This window comes from Alosa alosa, chromosome 3, assembly GCF_017589495.1.
Source record: "Alosa alosa isolate M-15738 ecotype Scorff River chromosome 3, AALO_Geno_1.1, whole genome shotgun sequence".
Taxonomy (NCBI): domain Eukaryota; kingdom Metazoa; phylum Chordata; class Actinopteri; order Clupeiformes; family Clupeidae; genus Alosa; species Alosa alosa.
In genome coordinates this window covers 8,898,523-8,918,969 of record NC_063191.1, presented here as the reverse complement: position 1 = coordinate 8,918,969, position 20,447 = coordinate 8,898,523, and the positions used below count along the sequence as shown (strand labels likewise).

General features: G+C 42.1%; 1 protein-coding gene and 2 long non-coding RNA genes across 6 annotated transcripts; 2 read left to right on the top strand and 1 right to left on the bottom strand.

Moving 5' to 3' along the window:
* Positions 1-851: 851 nt before the first annotated feature.
* LOC125291591 (carboxypeptidase O-like) lies at positions 852-10,470 on the bottom strand. The gene is made up of 9 exons (XM_048238415.1): positions 10,213-10,470; positions 9,552-9,612; positions 8,527-8,628; positions 5,808-5,846; positions 5,593-5,709; positions 4,542-4,635; positions 2,766-2,968; positions 2,078-2,162; positions 852-1,265 (listed from the first exon to the last, which is right to left on the bottom strand). The coding sequence occupies exons 1-9, from the start codon at positions 10,293-10,295 to the stop codon at positions 1,012-1,014; spliced, it is 1,038 nt and encodes a 345-aa protein (XP_048094372.1). The 5' UTR covers positions 10,296-10,470; the 3' UTR covers positions 852-1,011.
* Positions 10,471-10,820: 350 nt separating this feature from the next.
* Positions 10,821-12,223, top strand: LOC125292624. Its single transcript, XR_007193242.1, has 3 exons — positions 10,821-11,162; positions 11,456-11,548; positions 12,067-12,223. It is a non-coding gene; the product is annotated as an uncharacterized LOC125292624 (long non-coding RNA).
* A 70-nt stretch (positions 12,224-12,293) lies between these two features.
* On the top strand, positions 12,294-19,465 carry LOC125292623. 4 transcript variants are annotated; one of them, XR_007193239.1, is made up of 4 exons: positions 12,294-12,383; positions 13,386-13,485; positions 18,167-18,318; positions 18,701-19,465. It is a non-coding gene; the product is annotated as an uncharacterized LOC125292623 (long non-coding RNA). The 4 variants fall into 4 exon arrangements; XR_007193240.1 differs by having other exon boundaries at positions 18,147-18,318; XR_007193241.1 differs by lacking the exon at positions 13,386-13,485.
* The last annotated feature ends 982 nt before the right edge of the window (positions 19,466-20,447 follow it).

Here is a 20,447-nt window from a genome sequence, read left to right as displayed (position 1 = left end):
GGTTATTGCGGAAGCAGTTGCACTTGTAGAACTGTCTGTGCCGTGACCTGTTTTCCAAATGACCAAATTACTGCAACAACATCAATGTGTTTTTCAAATTTGTATGTCAAAATACATTATCATAATACCACCATATCAAAGTTCTAAAATTCTATGGCTAATCCACAATGGAATGGAAAAAAATCTCTCTCTCTCTCGTAATGTAAACCTAAGTAACTCTAAAGGTATGAGGTTCAAATTGAGAAAAAAATGGTCATAGGCAAATTACTGGAACACAGCCAACAACTTAACCTCATAACATAAATGTCTTCCAGTAGAGAATTACATATAACCAGACTGAAGTGCCCTGCCCCTTGTATTGTGGTCTGAAATTACTTTGTGACTGAGGGCATTGTGTCGTGCTGAGTAGGATCACAATGACACCTGAAGGCAATTGTTGTGTTTTCTTTTTGCAGTGCCAACATGACTAACAAACCACTTTGATGAATCTGTATTCAGCTTGACATTGAAAGGGACAACAGCGCCCCCTAGTGACAGAGTGATTCCACATCCTGGGAGATGAGAGCTAGGCACATGCTGAGGTCCTGATGTTTACACATCTTTAGTCTATTTGACTGGGTTGTTCATGTCTGATTCAGTCAGTTGTAATAAACATGAGCTCATTGAAAGCTAAGGATTCTGTTGAGGACAATGATGTACAACACAAGCATATCTAGGAGGACGTAAATCACATGAGAACCCATTCATTGTCAGAGACCTCAGGAGCAGTTTGATTTCCCACAGATACCATTTCAGATCAGTAGTACAATGGACACAGCATTTGATCTATTAAATCTTAATTTTGTTCTGGCAATATTTCAATGTTTGCTTTATTCCATATTTTTCATATTTCCCATCAGATCATATGGTCTGAATAACAAAATATTCATATGAGTGAACTTATTGCATTTGCTCATATCTGCCTCCAAATATATGTTATACTTCTGTCTTTGTCTTGCATTTCCTCTGTACTTATCTACTTCCCCTCATCTTCCCTCCTCTCTTTCCTCCTCTTGACCCTTCTGTCAGGGTGCGGTTGTGGAAGGCCTTGTCGTGGACGTAGGTGATGATGGTGCGGACTCCCTCAAAGGCCTCCTCACAGGCCGGCTGGATCTGGTCCTCGGGGAGGAGGTGGCCGAACTCGCCCATGTCCCTCAGCTCAAAGGTGTAGGAGAAGGGGATCCCTATCAGACGAGCCCAGTCGCGCGAGGAACCTGAGTTAGAGTCTGGACACCAGGAGAAGGGAGGAGAAAAACATTAAGGCATTACAATACACAGATGGACAGAGAGGCATTACGATAGACAGACAGACAGACAAAGAGGAGACAGACAGACATTATGATAGACAGACACACAGACAGACAGCCATTAAGACAGACAGAGAGACAGACAGGCATTATGATAGACAGACAGACAGTCGGCATTAAGACACACAGACAGACAGACAGGCATTATGATAGACAGACAGACAGACAGACAGACAGACAGACAGAGAGATAAACACAGAGACAGACAGAGAGGCACACAGACAGACAGACAGAGAGGCACACAGACAGACAGACAGAGAGATACACACAGAGATAGACAGACGCACAGACAACAGCATGGGCAAGCAGACACGCAGACAGACAGACAGACAGACAGACAGGCAGGCAGACAGGCAGATAGACAGGCAGGGAGGATACAGACAGACAGCGTCTGGAGACCAGGACAGAGGAGGAGGTGGTAGGGAGAGATGTGGTGAATGCTGTGGGCTTTCACACACACACACACACACACACACACACACACAGGGATATAGGAGATCATAGATAGATGTAGAGTGAATAGTTGTACAAAAGATTGACAGACAGAGAGACAATCAAAAAATGATATTTTAATAGACAGACAGACAAACAACATGGAGACAGAGACACACACACAGACAGACATAGAGTAACACATAGTCAGATTGAAAACATGCTTAACATACACAATTACAGTCAGACATGAATTCAGACAGTTTGACCAACAGACAGACATGAGGCCAGTCCCTTACAGAGTATCTCAGAAGAGGTTCCCACTCGGTAGACCATCCCGTGTACGGCCTTCATGGCTGCAGCAGCAGCCTGACCCACAGCCTTCTGTGGAGGAAGCACACACACTGCACTTACACTATAGTGTATATGTGAGTGTATGTCTGTGTGTGTGCATGTGTGTGTGTGAGTGTGTGTGTGTGTGTGTGCACACACTGCACTTACACTATAGTGTATATGTGAGTGTATGTCTGTATATGTGCATGTGTGTGTGTGTGTGTGTATGTCTGTGTACTGTATGTGCATGTGTGTGTGTGTGTGTGTGTGTGTGTGTGTGTGTGTGTGTGTGTGTGTGTGCATGTTTGTGTTTGTCCTCACCATGTCCTCCGCACTATGCATTAGATATGATGCTTACATGTGGACATTATGTGGACATTACAGTATGTGTGTAACGTAACGACATCGACGCTCATGAACAGAATCTCTGTGGGGTTGAACAGGTTGAACGTGGTTGAACACGCACATGAACAAAATCTCTGCATGTTCTTCACTTCGTTGAGACATGAGCTCATTTGCATAATGTCCGTGCAAAATGCTAGGAGGGGAGAAGTGTAAGAGCTGGCTAGGTTCGGAGTTCCAACTGTCCGGTTAAGTTGGTGGGGGGCGGGGGGTATATGTGTGTGTGTGTGTATGTGTGTGTTGTTGTCTCACCAGCTCATCATAGTTGGGTGCTGAGATTTGTGGGTGTCCATAAGGCATAAGCAGCAGCTGCCCTGCAGAGTGGATGGTGAGGAAGCAGAGGATCTGGTCCACCCTGCTGCCCACAAACTGCGTCACAGCCTCGGCCTCTTTCTCCGACACGGGTCCAGAACCACAGTACGTGTTCTGACAGCAGTCTCTGGACACCCCCACAGCTGGGGCACGGGGAAGCAACACAGGAATGGATATTCACATTTAGAAGGACACTTTACAATAGGGGTACAACATTTTTGCATTAGTGAAGTATTAGTTAAGCATTAACAAACACTTAATTCATCATTATTAAGTATGTTTTCAACATTACTTAAGGATTAACAAATGTGCTTTTCCACATTATTTAGTAGGTGTTATCAGCGGACGTGCCTGCAGGTCAGACCCGGCGGCAGACACAAATTCACGGACGGGCATTACACCTTTCCAGGGGGGGCACTGGAACTTAAATTGATCACGGTAGTTTAAGCTTACACTTGACAAAACATTCCAATATGAAAAATGTAGATGCAATTGTTGTAAAATGGTGCAGCTCCTTTAAGAGAGCCCCAAAAGCAGGGATGGAGAGAGAGAAAGCGAGAGGGGATATGTGTGTTAGAACTGAGATGCGTGTGGAAAAGTAGACGCGGCTGTTGAGACTGGAGCTAGTCATATTCAAAATAATGCAAAAATAAATCCGCAGATAAAACCAAAATCCTCGCTCATTTGCTAACCACTTTCAGATAGAGTGTTAGGGGAGTTAGCCCCCGAAGTTACGGATAACTTCGCCCTGGAGTGGTAAGCTCCTGTTCTCCGACTAGGTCAGAAGAAAAAAAACTGTAAAGGTTAACGCTATCAAACAAACCCAGAAACTACTAGGCATACTTCTACTAACTACGATATGAGATATAGCCTACCTGCGAGCCGATAAGCTGTATTTGTCATCGGATGACAGGGGTTAGTGCAGAAGTGAAGTAGACTGCGCCACGTAACCTCCTCTCCATTTAGGTGATGGGCTTACCTAATGTTCCTGATTGATTAGCTACGGAATAATACAGATTTTACCAGTTTTATTTGCTACTTGCTAGATTGACAAACGTATAGGCTAGGCCTACATTTAATAAGTGTTCAAAATCAATCTATGGGATTGGGGTTGGTTGGAGCAGCCAAGCTCGTTCAGGGCGGGCACGGATGACTTCCAGGACGGGCCTGGCCCCCCAAAGCCCCCCCATGCCGCCGGGACTGCTGCAGGTGTCTGTAGATAGGTGTGCATACCATAGCATTCATTCTTGCAGGTGCCCTGGGTATCAGTGTGTTTTACATTGTTATAAATTATGAATTCCTAATGTGTGCATTGTCAATCCTTAAGTAATGCTGAAAACATACTTAATAATGATGAATTACGTGTTTGTTAATGCTTAACTTATACTTAACTAATGCTAAATTGTGTACCCTTTTTGTAAAGTGTCACCATGGACAGCTTAACTTAAAATAAAAATGCAGTCATTTTGTTTGTCCGTTATTCCTGTTGAACCTATTTACGAGATTAGTCAGTACACTGTCTCTAGTCCCTACATGGGGCATTTTTTTTAAACCATGGAGACGAATGATGGACAACATTCTCTGACATAATGACATAAACGCATTGTATGAAAAGAGAACTTCTAATCAGTGCATTTCTGGCAGAATTGTTTTAATGTAATGGCAGAATGGGCATATGGGGGTGTCCTTTTCTCTCTAAGTCATGCTGAAACTCACTGCCCCAGTTTGCATTGAAGTTCCTGTTGAGATCCACGCCATGGCACCAACAGCCCTCTGGTGGAATTGACCTGGACTTCCTCCACAGTCGAGTCTAATGAACAGTCAAATACCCTTTCAAAGGCATCCGGATATGCATGCAGCATTCAGTTCTGTTTTTTGGGTAGGAACATAAAAAAAAATCCTATTTTCCTGATTAGAGATTATTATTCTCTCTCTCTCTCTCTCTAATGTTAGCAAGTTTCTAGCAGCAGCAAAGGGAAAGGAAGGTTTTGAATGCCTGTACAGAGCTAACAGTTTTAAACCAGAACATGCATAGTGCTAGCCTGACGAGCCAGACCCACATTAAAATGTAGGGTCTAGGCACTCACCGTTTGCAGTGCTCAGTCCGAGGGGCGGGATAATCGGTTGTCTTTCAAATTCCCTCTGCACGCAATAGGACAGCGTTATGAGTCCCATGCGTTTCCCACCAGTGGAGCTAGTTGGCTAGTTCAAACTTTTGCCAACTTAAAAAAAGCTTAACTCGTGTCACATTGTTCGCCAACAGCAACATCCATCTTCTTTGTTTTCAAGTAGCAGGGAATTCAAGCCAAACCGTTGCAACCAAAGATTCTAGAATCTTTTGTTGCAACTCTGCCATCAATCATTATGTTAAGCCCGCCTAACGACTCTATACACGATTTGATTGGCCTGATAGAAGTTTAATTTTTCGAGCTCACAAGCCAACGGAGAGTTGCTAGACTAGCCCTGTTGCCGCTAGGGTGTGTCTAGATTTCTAGGCTAGCATAGTGCTGCTACGTTATGTGTATTCTAAAGCAGTTATGTCTTGAGTTATGTTACACGTAGACTTACAAATCATTTTACAAGTGTATTTTTGTTTACAGTAGGCTTACAATATACGTATGGTCTTCGAGCAGCCAACAGGTGCTTCAAGTAACAGGGCCCAAAACTTTACCTTCCAGTCATTGCTGGTTTGGACTAAAACATACAGTATATAACAGAGAATGGTGAAAACACAATGTGAACATAAAAATGATGAATTCACACTCACACTCTCATTAAACCAGCTGAACATGTAGCCATCAATGTTCAGAACAGGAGTCACGTAGAAGTCCATGTTCTTCAGCATCTCATTCAGCTTCTCATCTGTCTGGTACCGTTGTAAGATCTGAACATGTCAAAAAAGAAAACTCTGTCTTGGCTTTGGAAGAAAAAGAAACAGCTGCACTGACATTATAAATAGGGACAAAAATTGCTGGTTCACGCCAGACACTTCTTCTCCTTTCCCTCTGAGCCTAGGCCAATCTGACACAGCAAGCATTATACTTTCAATTTCAGATACACATGAGAGATGTTAAACTCTTAGTGCTACAGTCAGGGGATTTCCCAGAGCGGCCAATTAACAACCAAGCCTATTTACCATTAAGTAGTAAAAGTCCTGCCACATATTTACGGTGTATTTATGTTAGGTATGTTGGGGTATGGAACTTCACCCACCTCAGGGATTTTTGGAATGGACCACCCTGCTGAGTCCTCGTGTGACTGGCACCCCAGTCACGTGTGCGATGGTGGTCACTGATCATACCTGCGCTGGTGTCGACTACCCCTCACCATGCCTTAGTTATGCTGCTATAGCAGACATCCCAAGTCTCCCGGAAGTTCCGGGAGTCTCCCGCATATTGATAGCGGCTCCCTGACGCCCGCAAATTAGATAAAATCTCCCGGAATCTAGAGAGAGCGATCAGGAGCGCGCATGCGAGACCGGGTGTGCATCTGAGTGTAGCGCGCACACGAGGGGAGAGAGAGAGAGAGAGAGGTGGTGCGTGTGTGTCTGAGCGCATCAAAGACAGAGAGCATCCTGATTGGCCTGTTTCGCAAAATCAACCAATCAGTTTTCAGTGTAGGCGGGCTTTTATGTCTTTTCTCCCGAACTTAATTAATCAGTTCAGTAGAAACAGGAGCGTCATGGTAGAGTCAGTGCCTCAAAAAAAGGAAAATGTAAGACCCATTTCAAAGTGTAGGCTACCCTTGTCTCATAAGAGTAAAACATAATGATGGACCTAGTCTTGCACGCTGCACTGTTTGTAAACAGTGACTTTAGCATTGCCCACAGCGGGTTAAATGATTGCAAAAGACATGTTGAGGTGAGTTTAACAAGTGTCAATTCATGTGCATATTATTCAGGCCTATAGCCTACTAGATGGCTAGTTGCCAAGGCTACATGAAAAGACCAAACTACCAAAATCTACATATTTTATTTTCACAATTTCTATCTATAGGCCTTCCTTATTTGTTGTACTGACATTATTGTATAGGCTAAAGTTTTTTTTTGTTTTTTTTTTGGGGGGGGGGGGCTTCGTGATGCCTCCCTGAAATGACTTTTTGCAAGTTGGGATGTCTGCTATAGCATAGTGCTGTCATGGACTTTTCATGTGCCACGCCGTACAACCCCCCCCTCCCCTTCTCTCTCTATCTAAACTCTCCCTCTCTTCCCTATTCTCACTATGGTACATACTGTAACAATATATAGTACCACTGATTACTTATTGACATTAACCATTTTGATTTTCAGTAATACTAACCCACTCTATATCTCTTTTTTTCCCCCCTTACCTCACTTGTGAGGTATATCATCACCAGTTATCAGCCATCCGTGTGCTTGGCCCTCCTCTCACCTCTCTCACCTGAAGTCCCATCCTTTTGACTGCCCTATTACTGTCCCCCTTCCTGGATTCCTGGCCCGTACTGCCGACCCACCACATGACCCTTGACAACTCATTTTCCCCTGCACAATTCCAATGCTGGACTATTTGAACTTTCTGTCACTAAATTAGGATTAATGCATTATCATACCGGATATGTAATCATCCCACCTCTTGTAACTTTCACCTCAGGTGGCTTTAAACACCATGTCCTATTCTCTACACCTGACTATCATATGCATTTGTCATGTATACAGACCTTACTGTCCTGTATTTGACCCTAGGCAGATGGGTCAGGCCCTTGAGTCGTGGATCTGCTCGAGGTCTCTTATGTTATCTCTGTGTTGTCCTGTTGTTACCCACTTGCCCTTCCAGCAAAACAGATGTCTTCAAATCATCGTTTTGCTTTCTTGAATGCGAACTTAGAGTGATGTTAACGGCATGGTTGTCGTGAGAGCATGATTCATTGACACTTGCAGTGTTCGGCCGTATGTCTATGTGCACACCTGCCTACCATCAGGCTACTCAGCTACGAGTAGACAAAGAATTTCCCCTGTTTGTATATTCACTCCAAGTTGGCCTAGAGATGGGCAGGAACAAGGTCAATTGGTAGAAATGCTTGTCAAAACGTTAGGAGCTGGATGTGTGGATGAATGAAGCACAAGTGCTGTACTATGTTAAGCATGCACACTGTTTAAAATTAGGCTATACAGTAAACTAAAAGTAAACCAAAGGTAAATTTAGGTAAACAGTCCCTTAACTGGCTAGTTCTGCTAAAATTGACACCTTTTTGAAAGTATAGCCAAAGGGAGAGATATTTTTCAAGTTTTGGATGAATACACTGAGGCAAATGGACTTGATTGGTCTTGTTGTGCGGGAGTGAGTTTAAACGGGGCCGTGGCTAAATGGGAATAACAGTGTAGTGACAGCTTTCATCAAGCTGAAGTACGTGTGGCTAAATGGATAGAGGATGAGCTTAATTTATTTTTTACATTTGTCATAGTGGGGGCCTTGCCGTGGAAACATTTGGGACCCCTGGTCTACTGTAGCCTACATATATCCTGCCCCTTTCTGTACGCCTCTCCATTCACTTGAAAAGGAAAATAACTGCCCGATAACTGCCCAAAGTGGATTGCAAGATGGCCGCCAAGTGGGGGTGCTTGTCTAACAGGACTTTGATTTTACACCTCTGAATACTGTGAATATCCCAAGTCGAGATGGAACCATGAGGGGAAATTAATCAGACACAGGAGGAATGTCTGGAACAGGAACAAACATCTTACCTTGAGGAATGTGATGTTCCTGCCCTCAAAGGTCTCTCCGTACACAGAGGAGGACACCAGCTCTGGATTCTCTGACGCCACACGTTCCATCCAATCAGAGATCTGAGGGGACGAAGAGGGGGGGATTTTAAAGGTGAGGTCAGCGATTGTACGCAGTTTCAATCCCATAGCATTTTTTTCAAGCCCATAGCATTTTTTATCACATTCCGCGGAAATCTTCTCACAATCTGCTACCTTGCCATCCCATGAGTATACAGTAAAAAAAATGGTCGCTGTAGGCAGCCCAAGCTCTGAAAACTTGTAGAGTTTCTATAGGAATATTGAAGGGAGGGGTGAGCTACCTCCCTGGTGGGTTTTGTTTGGGAGTTGATTAAATTATAATGTAAGTTTTGGACAAAAGAGTCCGCTAAGAAATTTAAATATAAACATAAACAAGTTGCGACATTATGCGCAATCGCTGACTGCACCTTTAACTTCACAACTTTCTCATGACTTGTGGGGGTGACCAATAGAACATCTATGACTAAGGCCATGTCCACATGTAGCTGGGCATTTTTAAAAACTGATATTTATTTAAGCATTTTGGTTTCAGTGTTCAGTGCGTGTAGACGGGGGGAAAACAGAGATTTTGGATTGTGATGTGATGTTTTCCCTTTTCTGTTTGGTTGACGTGTTCTTGACAGCCTTCAACGCCTGTTTTTATGTATCCGTGTGAATGTAGTTATTTTGCAATGCCAAGGAGGAAAAATCTGTTATTTAAAATACCCAGTAACATGGACACGGCCTAACTCAAGGCATCTTTGGAAGCATATTGATGCCAGTGCTTGGGTTGTCTATATACGTACATGTATGTGTAATAGGTAATTTTGAGAAATTTGACTTCCCTTATTTCTGCAGGAATGGAATAAAAATATATTCTAAATATTGTGCCTGAGCTTACTAGTCTATGCAATTCTTAGTTAAAAAGGTGTAAAGCCTTGAAGACAGCTGTGGAAAATGCTTTCAAGATTATAATATCCACTCACCTCTGACATTGGATGGTATCTGGTGTAGTTATAATTCCAAGTGATTCCATCCTGTGTAAGCCTATAGAATACAATATGACATGAGAAAAAATAAGATTTGTCCACACACAGACAACCATTGTCAACCAAGTCAACTCAACTTTCAATTTTCCCCAGAGGACAATTGATTTGACTGATTTGACAGCAAGGCAACATAGACACAGACAAAGAAAAACAAACATGAGACAAAGGACAAAAGGCAGGGCAAAGGGCGCTGAATACAACAGTGTTGCACAGCTGTCTACTTTTTATCAGTTCTCAATAAAAAAAACAGTGTTTAGGCTACACAACATTAATGCCATGTATAGTATACCATTCCATACACAAAATGACAAAAACCTCTGGTATAAATAATACATGGGTTACATATTTCTACTATAATCCACAAAGTTATATTGGAATGCTGTGAATGTATTTGTACTGACCAAAGCAACAGTCATACCACATAAAACATTGTCAAACTCCTCAAGAACATCATCATCATCATAAACAACAACATTCAAGTCTGAAGAACTCCTATACACCATACCTGTAAGGGACAAAAGGTCAATACTTTTACATTAATGCAAAATCAATGCCTTCTGGGGAAAAAAACACATTGAATATTAGCACGGTGGCTCACTTGTCTGAGGTGCAGTCTATGTTCTGCATGCACAGAATCAGAAAAGCCAACCCAACAGCGATCATCATGTTGTCTTTCCACATCACGACCAAAGCACATTTCACAGTCACACTTGTTTCGTAGTAGTATAGTCAGGTAAGATCGTAAACTTAGATTAGATCACCTTAGATTACACACTTTAAAGGGACGAAGGTTACTACCCTTCCTCCTTACCCAGAACTCGTGAGTATCGCTTATCATGACACCTGTCTGCCTGCATCTGTCTTCACTGTAAAAAATGATCGATGCAAAAAGTTGTACAAATGAGGAAATACTGGAAATACTGGAAATACTGGAAATACTGGAATACTGGAAATGTTGGCTCAACATAATGGTTGTGTAAACAAAGAAAAATATGTTTGGTCAATGATTGCATGATTTTCATTACTTTACTACAAAATGTTCATCAAGAGAAAATGTATAATTGTGTTCACGGAACTTTTAACGTTGCACAAAAAATATTATGTTGGCCGAGCAAGAGGGACCAGCTACAATCATCCAAGCATGCGCAAATGAGTTCTACTACTCTGGAATTTCCCACCAAGAGTCACGACCGTCACGACCCGAAGTATAATTCATGTTCACGATTCATATTCAACAATGGGAAAACCCATTTTCGGGGTGTTTCGTTATTTCATTGTTCAAATACGTGAAATGAAATTGAGAGCACGGACTCGTCACCTTATGCTATTCTCAACTTTGAAAATGAAAGTTGAACAAGGATGTATATCATTGTCCAAATAGGCGAACGCACGGAACCGTCACCTTATACCATTCTCAACTTGGAAAATGAAAATTGAAACAAGGAAGTTGGGAGACAGGGGAAAGTGTCAAAATAAAAGTTGCGTACGTCGTTATGTCTGTCCGGTGCCAGACCGACGGGGATGCCGATGGACGCCTAATCACGCCAGGTAGACTGATGGTTGTAAACCCTTTAGGATTAGTGCTAGGGATTTAATAAGGACTTTAAAAAGGATAATTAAAAAGGCATAATTTCGGACGTAGGCTACGATCGTCAAGTTAGTGAATGGCAGCCAATACCGACTCATAGCCTATTAGCTGCAACACGATTTGCATTCTGTGATTATTAGCAGTCTGTGTGTGCAACACATAACTCCGCACTGCAGTTCAACGCGAGTTTAACATGTGTATGTGTGCGTATTATACATAATAATGAAAACTGATTTATTTTCACTGTTTCCAGCACGCCGGCGAAAGAAGTTGTTCCAGCAGTAGCCTACCCGAGAAGCTCAGCAGTGCCATTCATAGAATCGCTCATCTAGCAATACCAAGAAAGGTCAGTAGGTGGCCTCGGCAGTCCATTTATCAAGACAGTCCCGTCTATACCATGATAATCTATTCCACACGTCATAATGTTTCATAATGTCACTACTAAACATGGACATTAAGGGGACAAAGCCTCTTTAGGGTGGTTCAGGGGTTATTTCTGAAGAGTAATAGGTGTATTACAATTACAATGACACAAGTAACACACACTCCAGTCGAGGGAGTAGGGTATGGCTGCAGCCTGTAGGCCATCCACATCCAAGTGTTGTCACATGACACTATCACTCCTGTCACTCTGGTGATTGGCTTTAAATCCCTAACAACCTAATCTCTACACCTAGCTCTGGGGGCCATGGACCCCCTGTTACCTCTGCTGTATGGTATACTGTATCATGAAAGCTAAAAGGGCATATGGGTTAACCCTTTATAATGTTCTCTGTGTAATGACATGTTTGTGGTATATCAGCTGTGATCCTGAAACTCTCAAAGTAATGCTGCTATTGTACTGTTGCTCTTATCTTATTTCAGTACTTAAAACCGAGCTGAAGATGGCAAGCCCAAGTTGGTAAACCCAAATACCCCAGCAGGGTGTCAGAAGTCCACACTGATGTCCACCAAGGAGGCCCGCATCTATATCTACTGGGAGAAGAGGATCACATTACCAACACCTCAAAAGGAGCTGATTAACCCGACAATGCCTTTAGCCCACGTGGAAAAAGTTCAGAGCAGAGTGTGTCCCCGGCCATCACGCCAGCTGTGCCTGGGCTAACTGGCTCTGACCTTTGGCCAGACATGAATGCACCATTCTGCTGGCCTGTGGAAAGCTGTGGTGGCTACATAAAGTTGTAAGTATTTCACATTCAATATCATTGTGGGCTATTCATTTTACATTGCTGATAAACAGCCTCACATCAATCCCTTCTCCTGTGCCCATCACACCCGCTGTATTCCAGCTGGGTGCACATCGCAATGTTTTGGTTGAGAGAAACCCAGGAACTGTCCAGAGTACATCATCCCTCTGCCAGTCGCTTTTCAGTGTTCTGGTCTCTCAAGTATTCTTTAACCCGCCCTTTAATACCCAATGTTGTGGCCCCCGCTTTTGACCATACCACATCACTAAATGACAAGCTGCTTTCTATGCTCTGTACCTTCATGGCACCTTTTGTTCCCTTCACTGTGGCCCCTTTTTGCCTCTACTTGACACATAGCTTTCCATGTTCAGGTCTTACAAGCTAACTTCAACCTGGCAGTTTAAATGATGTGGTTCTCTGTTATGTTATCAGTGTTCTGCTCTTACCAGTGCTCTATAACACAGCACTTATGGTTTCCTTGTGTTGTGATGCTGTGTATTGTTGTCCAATTTCATACACTTTTAAATATGTTCTATGTATATAGTCTTATAGCTGCTTTGTCTCTGTGGCACATTTTTTTGTTCTCTTCTTTTCACTGTGGTCACTTGCTGCACTCTCAATAAAGTGGTCAGTGCTACAATGATGTATTATGGAGTGTCTTATATATGGGCCTATAATTTAACAAATCCTTTAGAAGGCCCTTAAAGAGACATAAGAATATGAGACAAAACTCATATTAACAATCACACTGGGAGGAGTAACACAACTATACTGTCCATTCTTGAGTCCAAGTGATGTGATTTAGTTTAGTGTGTGTTCAGTTTGAAAGTCCAATGTCAGTAAAAGTGTCAGTCTATGTTATGTAGTATGTGTGTGTTCAGTTGAAAGTGCAAGTCAGTCAAATAAGTTATGTGATTTATGTAGGCTTGTGTGTGTTCAGTAAGTATTATGTCAGGAAAAGTTTCAATCCATTTATGTGGTTTTGTGTGTGTTCAGGATATGGATGGGTTGAGGAAAGAAACTCTTCAAACTCTCTCTTCTGGTTTTGATGCAGCAGAGACGTCTGCCTCAAGGGTTAAAATAGTCCATGGTCAGGGTGAGAAGAGTAGTAAGCCTACAACATTCATATAAGAACACTACATTTCACTTAACATTGTCGTCAATAACTGCTAAAACGGCACGCAATACACATACACACATAGAAAGTGTTATACTAAAATACAAGCATACATTTCATTTTCATTTTCATAGATAGCCTATTATGTGCATTCACAAACCCCAAACTGTAATTTAATTTCAATGTCATTATGTTAGCTGAATTCACAAACCCCAACTCGTCATTTCATTTAAATGTCACAATGTTAACTGAACAACATTTAGTATTGTAGTGGTCACTGATTGAATATAATTAATTTGTATATATTTTATTCGATTGGTATTAATTTCTGTTTCATATCTGTAACCATCAAATTACCAAACATTTGTAATGAACTCAATGAATGCTGTTGTTGGTGGAATTACATTTTTTGAAATACACAAACATTTGAAGCCCGATTTGGTGTTGAGAATGAGGAGAAGGCTAGTTTGATTTGAGCCAGACCCACATTAAAATGTAGGGTCTGGATACTCACCGCTCGCAGTGTTCAGTCCGAGGGGGGCGGATAATCGGTTGTCTTTCAAATTCCCTCTGCACGCATAGGATAGCGCTACAACTCACGAAGTCCCATGCGCTTTTCCCACCAGCGAGCTAGTTGGCTAGTTCAAACTTTTGCCAACTTAAAAAATCTTAACTCGTGTCACCGTGTTCGCCAACAGCAACATCCATCTTCTTTGTTTTCAAGTAGCAGGGAATTCACGCCGAACTGTTTCAACTCTGCCGTCAATCATTATGTTAAGCCCGCCTATCCACTCTATACACGATGTGATTGGCCTGATCGGCGTAATTTTTCCAGCCCGCAAGATTAGCTAAACCAGCCCGACAGCAAATTAAATTTGCTGCCGCTTATGGTGCCTCTAGATTTCTAGGAGAAGGCGGCTCTCTACTGAAAATCGTGGTTGCTTTTTGTTGCCATCTTGATGGTATACTTGTACTCTTGCCATTGAGATGAATAGGAAATAGTGACTTGTTAGCCTATTTGTGTCTCAAAATCAAACAAATAACAAGCCACTAACTTGTATCGATCTCTATGGGATTCCAATGACCAGACGGCAACCTTACCTGCCGGGCGAAGTGACGCCAACTACTCATTCTCAATGATGCGCCAACTACTCATTCTCACGATGCCCGGACAAAACACCACAGAGATGAAGGGGTACCAGGCTATGAGCGGGAACACAAAAGGGACGCTGGTGATGATGATGCAGGACAAAACAATACAAACACAGAGGGGAAGATGGGTGGAGTCCTTTCTCCAGGGTAGCAAAGGGGGTGGTCTTTTCCTCCAAGGACCTTTTATGTGGAGATCCGAATTAGGTCCAACAGAGCATCACTGAAAGGCCCATTGTTCTCATTGACCACACTGTTGAACATGGCATTGAGGTCCCCATGCAAGGCCGTGAAACGGCCTTGTGCCAAGGCTCGCTCCTCCACACTGATGAATGGATCTCTCCCAAAAGGCGAATGCCTAGTGAGAGAGGAGCCCCTCTCTGCGTCATAAAGGTCCGCTGCAACAGCGGCACAAGGCACCATGCTTGGTGTCACCTTCACAGGACATCCGCCAGAGGCCAGAGAATCTGGAATCCCCCTACCTGACATATGACAGAACATATTTTAGAGAGTTAGTATGTGAGACATTACCTTAAATAATAAGAGTAACACTAGGCTTCAAATAATTTGCTCTACGGCTGGTATATGCCCTTAATGTATACTTTGTTACTCCCCTTAGGGAAATTCTTTGTCTGTATTTAACCCTTCCGGTAGTGCTACTATTAATAGTACTACTACTGGTGCAGCCACACAGTATCCCAAGGGCACCTCATCGGTGTCTTGGGTGGGATTTGGGCGCAACTTTGCATAGGGATTGACACTGAGGGATATGTCCGGACCAACTTTGGGATGGAAAGGATTGTCCCTACCAATATTTTGATGTATTATTTAATATAACGGAAATATATTTTACATAATGCATTTAATATTATATAATTTTGCAAAAGAATTTGTAATAGGCTATTAGGCATATATTTTTGCCTTTTATATGTGCGTGCCCATCTCGGCGCATAACTTAGTTCAGATAATGTGAGTAGAGGCTTGGCCATTTGTTTAATCAGCCTGTAGTGCAGGTGGCCAAACTCAGACACTTTTGAAGGTTTTTTGATGAAATAACCAAACCAGGATATTTTCAGTAGCTCAACGTAACTAAAACAACAATTGATTTCCCCAAATTCAACACAAAATCCCGCAAGAAGTGAATACTGTGTGGTCAAAAGTATTGGCACCCTTCATAACAAGTGTCTTTTGTCTATTGCAGTGATAAAAGCATACTTTTCATTATTATAATGTTGTAGGTAGTCAGACGTCAGCTGGTAGCATACATTTCTATTGGTTTCTATGGATGGTATAAGGTTTTCTTCAAGGATTCCAAATATTTGAATGAATCTATATCTACCCCTTGCAGCTAATTAGCAGTGTCATAGGAAGCAAAATAGACCTAGAGCACCATGCTTCACTTTAAACATGGTGCACTATCCAGGGTATTCTTCATCCTCCAGACATACACTGGTCAGGAGACCCAAACTTTTGTTCCGTTACTCCATAGAATTAACTGCCAAGCATATTGACACTAATTTCATATGATTTTGGTTCAGTATTCTGTCTTTTCATCAGTGGTGGAATGTAACGAAGTACAAATACTTTGTTAGCCTACTGTAAATTTTCCAGGTATTTGTACTTAAGTAGAATCTATAGTGCATACTTTTTGACTTTTACTGCTTACATTATGCAGCAATTATCTGTACTTTTACTCCGCTACATTTCTACAACACCATCGTTCCTTTTTACGTTACATTTTCTGATCAGTTTTTTTTCCTCTTTGATAAACACGTTTGTTTTACCAGGGGGCTGGGTTGCTACCAAAGATAGAGCGGTACGTGCCCCGCTTCTAAATCTTTGAAACATAGGCTTCTAGACCAGGCAAAGCGTGAACTTGTAGCCATCTGCATTCGGTAGGCTATATTCATCAGACCCATGGCTACATTGGACATGCAACTGTGTTCTGTGCCCTGAGCATATGCTTGCCTTTCTCTGTCTGTTATCTGCAGCGTTAGGGCCTCCTCTCCGATGAGATTGCTAGTCCGCAGAGCAACGAAGTTACTGGCTATGCCCATGCTTCTACTACACGGATCATCTGATCATTTGCGGCACAAATGAATGGTACACTATTATAGAACCGCTGTCCAAAAAAAAACTTACAAGGAAGTTTATTGTCACATGCATATAGTTACTGGAAGTAAGAAATGCAGTGAAATTATGTCTGGTGTCAGCCTATTTGTGCTTTTATGGGGGGGGTAAAAAGTGCAGTAGAAGAGGGGTTTGGTGTGTGTGTTGGGGGGATGCCAGGGGAGAAGGGATAGTGTGCTGTGTATGTGGGGAGAGGGCAGTGTGCAATATGTGTGTTGGAGAAGCTTCCTCATGAGACAATGTGCTGTGTATTGGGGGGCAGTGTGCTGTAAGTATGTTGGGGATGTGTGTTGGAGAAGCTTCCTGATGAAATAATGTGCTGTGTAGGTAGGGGAGGGGGGGGGGGGCAGTGTACTGCAAGTATGGTGAAGGGACTTACTATTGCAAGCAGAGTACTGTATGTATGATGTATGTGAGTGATGACAGTGAAGATGTGTGTGTGGGCGGGAGGGGAGTGAAGCAGTGACTGTGTGTGTGTGTGTAGTGTGTGTGTGGGTAGGTGGGGGCAGTGTGCTGTAAGTATGTAGAGGATGTGTGTTGGAGAAGATCCTGAAGACAATGTGCTGTGTATGTAGGGGAGGGCAGTGTGCAGCAAGTATGTAGAGGAGGCTTACTGTAGCAAGCAGTGTGCTGTATGTATGTGAGGTGATGACAGTGATGATGTAAGTGTGTGTTTTGTGTGTGTGTGTTGGGAATGGTGGGGGGTGGAGGGGGTGCCGAGGATTAGTGTGAGCTTCACCTCACGTTGTGTTCACTGTGTGAAGTGTGTCTCACTAATTCACGGATTGGGATAAATGCAAAGACCAAATTTCCCTCACGGAATCAAAAGAGTACTGTACGTCTGTGCAAGTGAAACTGAACCTTATCATAAAGGTTTCTCAACAACAACCTTTCTGTTCAATCTGGAGCAGAATTGGCATTACGATCCACCAGACGTTTCCCTTGTCTACTGTTATCATGCACATTAATTAATAACGTTAGCTGCTACCTTGCAAACATCTATGGGACATTCTAGGTAACACAAATTAATGAAGTAATATGTAAGTTATGAAGTTTAATTTACAATATCATGCGGATAAGTAAAGGGAAGGGTAGTGTTAGGCTACAGTAACGTTACATGTTCTTCATTTCATAGCCCCTATTTGCCCCTTGTTTGAAGTATACACACCCACACACACGTAGAATCGCATATAACATTATAATATGTGAGCATGTATTTGTGTCTGTAACTCTGTTTAGTTTATAAATCCCCTCTTTGCATGCGTCTGTTTGTTGTTATTTGTCTTGTCTCTGTTCATGTGATGTCTGCGTCTGTTTTCCTTGTGCTTGTGCAACACTGGTTCGGTGGATCCATCATTGAGGCTGGTTTGGGCGGCTCCAGTCTCTCCCTGTTTGGCCCTGCTGTTCCGAACGTTGTTATGATTGTATAGTGGGCTCCATCAACTGTCCAGGTCAAAGTCGGTCTGTCCCGATGGTACTACCTGCTACTTGATGATGCCTGGTACTAGCCACCTCTGCTGCCTTCAACGTGGTGTAAGTGTTTGTGTTTTGAATGTTGTATACATCTGCATTACTTCTAACTATTGCACCTGACTTCTAGGCTGCTAGTGTGGGTTTGCTTTTATTCGTCACACAAGCTGAGTACTTTGCATTAAAGGTGCCGTTTGTTATGTGTCATGGTCCTGGTTGGGCCAGGCTGTATTTGTTGCTGTTTTTGGAGCCTGGGCTGCCCACAGAGACCGCGTTTTTTTTTACTGTGTATTCAGGGGATAGTCAGCTAGCGGATGGTGAGGTGATGCTTGCTGTATGGGACAATTTTTTTTTAAGCTTAGAAACGGCAACATTGCTCAGAGCACCTATAATTATTTTCAGGCACAGGGTCAATTGTAATATATGCTTTCTTTCTCTTTTACAGACACTAGACTTTTACTGTCGAAGGTACCATCAGAGCACCTCTCCCTACCCTGCAGGACATCTATACCAGAAGAGTACGGACAAGGGCCCAAACTATCTTAAAGGACATTTCATTCCCTGGCCATGGACTGTTTTAACCACTGAGGTCAAGCAGACGTCTCTGTTCCCACATGGCTAAAACAGACTGAGGAGGAGTTTCTTTCCTCATAATCCAGTACCTGGCCTGTAGACATGTTCGCAATTTGGTGTTGGGGGAATTTATCACTTGAACTGAGTTAGTGGGTCCGTAGACATGAAAAATTACCGAGGTGCTTGTCTGCCACAGTGCCACGAATTGCGCAATGGTCAAATCCAATATGGCCACCATCGGCTATGATGAAAATTCAACCTTTTTGTTTCTGAATGTATAGACACATGTAATACCTCCATTTACACTTATTATGGTATATGGAATTCATTTCTGATATTGTTATGACCATATTGGGTGATTTATGACCTTAAAAGGTCATGGTCAAGGTCATATCTCTATTCTGAAGACCTTGGCCAGGAATAAAAAACAGATGCAATAAGTGTAATTCTACTAAATCTGACATTTAACATTAATTGCTAATATTGCTTTTTAACATTAAGGATTATATTTGACATTGAAATGTCAATGACAACATAATTGTTCAATAACTGGATTAAAATTTCTTTCTTTATAGCCACTTTTATTGTATTTTCCCCCACAATTATTTGTTTTTATTATAACAACACATGAAGTGAATAAACGTAACAATTATAAACATCCCCTTGGAACTTTTATTTTAATTGGGTGTTAGTACAATGATATAAAAGAAAACAATTGGGTGCAAATAAAAATATGTAGCAAAAAAAGTGACACAAAATAACAATACCAAATTAATAGTCAGGGGGCCTATGTGGTTTCTGTGGGATTGAAATGTAAATTTTTGGAGAGTGGTTGGACTGTCTTTAGAGGTCATTGAACATGGAGAAAAATTATGTCTCCATTTTTTTTACCTGTTTTAACCCTATTTTGGTGAAATTGTATATTTCACTATAATTAACACCATAAATTTCGCCTAAATCACTGGCTATGTTGACTAAAGTTCACAAAACAGTTATTTTCTTATTTTCAACAGTATGATTGTATGTCAGTATTATGATTGTATGTCAAACAATTAGAGATAAGATCAATAACCAATCAGTTTCACCCAATACACATACTCCATTGCTGAAAGATAGCAGAATCACAGATGAGACCTCAAACAACATTTAATTCATTTACATATACACAACATATTAGATCTCACCTCCACAATTTCCTCATCATAATCTACTAGTACAACTAGTTTACTAAACCCTATTTGTACTCACCTTCTTAAGACTGGTCTCCCCTTCCTGGATAATGTTTTGCTCTAGATTATAAATAATTCTATCAGGGCATGTACCGCAGTCATTTAAGACATCTGTTATTAAGCCCTTCCCCCATCCTAGCATCTTTACACTGGCTACCTGTTAAAAGTCATTGACTTCAAAATATTACTTAGAGTTCTTGGTTGGTTGCCTGCATTGAAAGAGGACACCTCATGAAGACACTCTTTTGTCTGCTTCTGACAGAAGAAGCACTTCTATGCTGCCAGCAGCTGCTGCTGAACAAGTGCAAAGTCCCTCTAGATGGACTTGATGCAGTTGCAGGTGTTGCTGCAGGTTCAGAAGATGGTCTACCACGTCTGTCTACACTGAGT

What these genes read in the sequence shown, in the direction of transcription:
- LOC125291591 (XM_048238415.1), bottom strand. Translation starts at nt 10,295, where the DNA reads ATGTGGAAAGACAACATGATGATCGCTGTTGGGTTGGCTTTTCTGATT. An exon ending in CTTCAATGCAAACTGGGGCA is followed by an intron (nt 2,969 to 4,541) that starts GTGAGTTTCAGC and finishes CCCGTGCCCCAG; the next exon opens with CTGTGGGGGTGTCCAGAGAC. An exon ending in CACCCAACTATGATGAGCTG is followed by an intron (nt 2,163 to 2,765) that starts GTGAGACAACAA and finishes CTTCCTCCACAG; the next exon opens with AAGGCTGTGGGTCAGGCTGC.